Raw genomic sequence first — 3481 nt, 5'->3', positions numbered from 1 at the left:
TCCTGTTCATATATCTAAAATAAATTATTTTATTTTGAGAAATCTGTTCAGGTCACAAGTTTTCATTTTTCACTTTCATGATCAGAGGTGTATTTCATTATTTCTGGGATTTCATTTGCAAGATCTGGCTTGAGGGATTATTTTGTGAAGGTTAGGCTGGTCCTGAGTTTCATAGAGTAATTCACTACACAGATATAAATTACAATGGTAGCTCTAGGACAAAGTATGCAGGAGGAGAAGCATGGCAAAGTTGAGATGACTTGGATGGGAAACGAATCACAATGCACACTGATAACCGTTTTGACACCTGTTTGGTTTTTTTGTGATGTTCCTGATTGATATATAAATATAGATATATAAATATAGATATACAGTATAAATATAGATATATAAATAAACTAAACTGAATTGAACTGAAATAAATTGAATTGTTCCAGTGGATTCATAAATTTTACTAAAGCTCAACAGAACTTGTTGTTCTTGTAGTGTGTTACTACACGTGACCACTTGTTGTCTTCTCACTACATTATGGCAACAGTTGTAATCATTAATTGTAATTTATTAAGTCCCAGCTCCATAAAGCACACAACAGATGATGGAACGTCTTGGTTTTTCCCATCAATAACTTAAACTCTGTTTTGTTCAGTTTACCCACGTTGGAAAGATGTTTGTGTCTGAAGGTAACCAAAGGTTGATCTAGCATGAACTGATGTCATCATTTTATATGCTGTCTGATTGCAATGAATCCATTTTGTGAAACCCATTTGTCTGTCTAATGTGAAATATACAGTCTTAGTCCAAACTAATTTAAGTTTTAACCATGGATTCATTGCTCAATGACTGCCTGAAAACATCCAGCTGTTTTATTCTTCCTCTGGAAGAGGAAGACTTGGGCTTTAACGTCAGTTTACCCAGGATTTTCTCCAAATAATTCACTGTACTGATGTGTAACGCTGTCAGCTTCATGTGTGCTTACAGCTGGAGGTTCACTGTATCATATCTTCAATAGTTGTATCATATCTTAATAAATTAAACATCTTATTGTTCCATACTTTCCTAACAGAGCACTTTACACATGATGTGGTGCTTTGGATCATGAGCTGGACCAGGCCTTCACCAGACTTTTCTCTTTCCATCATTCTGGTAGAGCTTGATCTGGTTTCATCTGTCCAAAGAATGTTCTTCCAGAACTCTGCTGCTTTTTTACAGGTTTTTATCAAAGTCCAGTCCAGCCTTTTTATTCTTGAGTCTTCTGAGTGTCTTGCAGCGTGCAGTGAAGCCTCTGGATTTACTTTCATGCAGTCTTGTCTTTATGGTAGATTTGGATGTTGATACTTCTACCTCCTGCAGAGGGTTGTTCACCTGGTTGGCTGTTGTGAAGGGCTTTCTGTTCACCATGGAGATTATTCTGCCATCATCCACCACTGTGGTCTTCTGTGGACACCCAGGTCTTTTTACATTGATCAGTTCACCAGTCCTTCCTTTCTTTCTTTCTCTCTCTCTGTCTTTCTTTCTTTCTCAGGATGAACCAAACTGTAGATTTTGCCACTTAAACTCACTAAACTCCTTTTTGACCTGCATTGACCTTGTGTTTGATTTACAATTTTTAGAATTTTTTTCTTGATTTGATGTTGCAATTTTTCATTGCTTATGTTTAATTATGTTTTTCTGTTTCATCTTATTCTTTCCACCATTTTTATACTGTTAATGATTGTACAGCACCTTGTGAATACATCTCTGTGAATGGCACTTTATAAATAAGACCGACCGACCGACCGACCGACCGACCGACCGACCGACCGACCGCTCACACCCTTCATCCAGTTTTAATGTGGATACCCTCAAATGAAAGCTGAATGTCTGGACTTTATGTCCATGTACATTATAGAACTATAACTTGAATATGTTTCAGTAAACAGGTAAAAAGACTAAATTTGTGTCAGTGTCCACATTATATTGACCTAACAGTATACAATATATGTTTCTGCTGGTCTCTTAGGTCAGTTTAGGTAGCTGTCAGTTTTTAAACTCTTGCTGGCTGTAATTTGACAGTAAAAAAAAAAACAAACTTGCCTTCTTTCAGTTTGGATTGAATCAGTCGTACCTTCTGTTTCTGTCTGTTTTTATTAAAATGTTACCTATTTTTCTTTGTCCTGTTTGGTCAGGTCTAATCCCATTAGAAGTGTAGAGAATTTAGTGTGAAACATGAAAAAGGATTCTGTAACGTGACTTTTTGAATTCTTTGGATTAAAACATGGTTCTTACCTTTCCACAAGATGACAGCCAGCAGCTGATGAAATTTAGGGTGGCCCAACTTGCCGGAGCCTCCAGTAGACCATTTCAGAGCTCTGGATACAAAGGCCACTCTCTCTGGAGAGTTCTGGTCCATCAAGCTGAAGAGCTTGGCCAGGCTTTCTGTTCCACAAACAACACATTGTTATTCTGTTGAACGTGTCGATAAATCATGGCTTTACCATAGATCTGTAGTGTTCATCAAGAAGGTCACTAAAGTATTAATGTAAAAAATAACTTCAGTAATAACAACAACATTGAAGGAATTTGCTGTTTTAATACATTCTAACCATATTTAAGACAGTGAAAAGCTAAGATTTCTCAACAACTGGGACATTTACATGAATTTATCACTCAGTGCAGATCATTGTTACAATCTTTGCTACATCTCTTAGAGAACTGTTTAAAATAAAGAGTTTGTAACCCACCTAATATTTCATCCTCTACTTTGGTATCAGACTTTTCCAGAACCTCCAACACCAGCATGGACAGATCTGCTGCACTGTTTTGCTGAAAAGTGAAACACAATCAACTTTTTATTGTCATTTATAGAGAAGTGTGAGTAAACAGAACCTGTCCTGGACGACAAATCAAGTGTGTCAGGTAGATGGTGATGTCTGTGGGCAGGAAAGATCTTCTGTAACAGTTATCTCCTACAAGAAGAAGGCTCAGCACAGACCTGTGTGTGACCAGGTGTGTGTGGGGTCACACACCTGGTCACACACAGACCTGTGTGTGACCAGGTGTGTGTGGGGTCAGACACAGACCTGTGTGTGACCAGGTGTGTGTGGGTCAGACGTCATCATCAGTGCAGCTAGCAGCTAATGTAAAGAGACTTGTTCAGTCAGATGGTTCTGTGAACAAACAGTGTTGACTGTCATCATTAAACCATGAGGACAGACTGACAGACCTCCTCAGACTGGAGCAGGGACGACACATTTCATTAAAGAAGAACCAGAGCACCTACTTAACTTTTTATATTAAAGATGTAATAAGAAACTGGTTTAGAACAGACATGTCCATTCCTACAGAACTGACAAATATTAAATAAACTGAATTTAAAATATTACTGATTTATATTAAAATAAATCATGTTTTATAATTAAATATCTGTTTCCTCCATTCTGTCCTCCTGGTTCCTGATCAGTGGGGCTGGACCCTGTGTCAGTCTTTAGGTGAAGGCAGGGGA

General features: G+C 37.8%; 1 protein-coding gene across 1 annotated transcript in view; it reads right to left on the bottom strand.

Annotated features, from left to right (window-relative positions):
* get4 (guided entry of tail-anchored proteins factor 4) overlaps window positions 1-3481 on the bottom strand; it is a gene marked incomplete in the record, with an annotated part of 18846 nt that overhangs the window by 11668 nt on the left and 3697 nt on the right. The window contains 2 exon segments of the mRNA XM_014027504.1: window positions 2266-2415; window positions 2721-2802. Coding sequence (XP_013882958.1) covers window positions 2266-2415; window positions 2721-2802 — 232 coding nt within the window.

Source organism: Austrofundulus limnaeus, unplaced genomic scaffold (assembly GCF_001266775.1).
Source record: "Austrofundulus limnaeus strain Quisiro unplaced genomic scaffold, Austrofundulus_limnaeus-1.0 Scaffold656, whole genome shotgun sequence".
Lineage (NCBI taxonomy): Eukaryota > Metazoa > Chordata > Actinopteri > Cyprinodontiformes > Rivulidae > Austrofundulus > Austrofundulus limnaeus.
The sequence above is the reverse complement of the archived record's forward strand: the minus strand, read 5'-3'. Positions and strand labels throughout refer to the sequence as shown.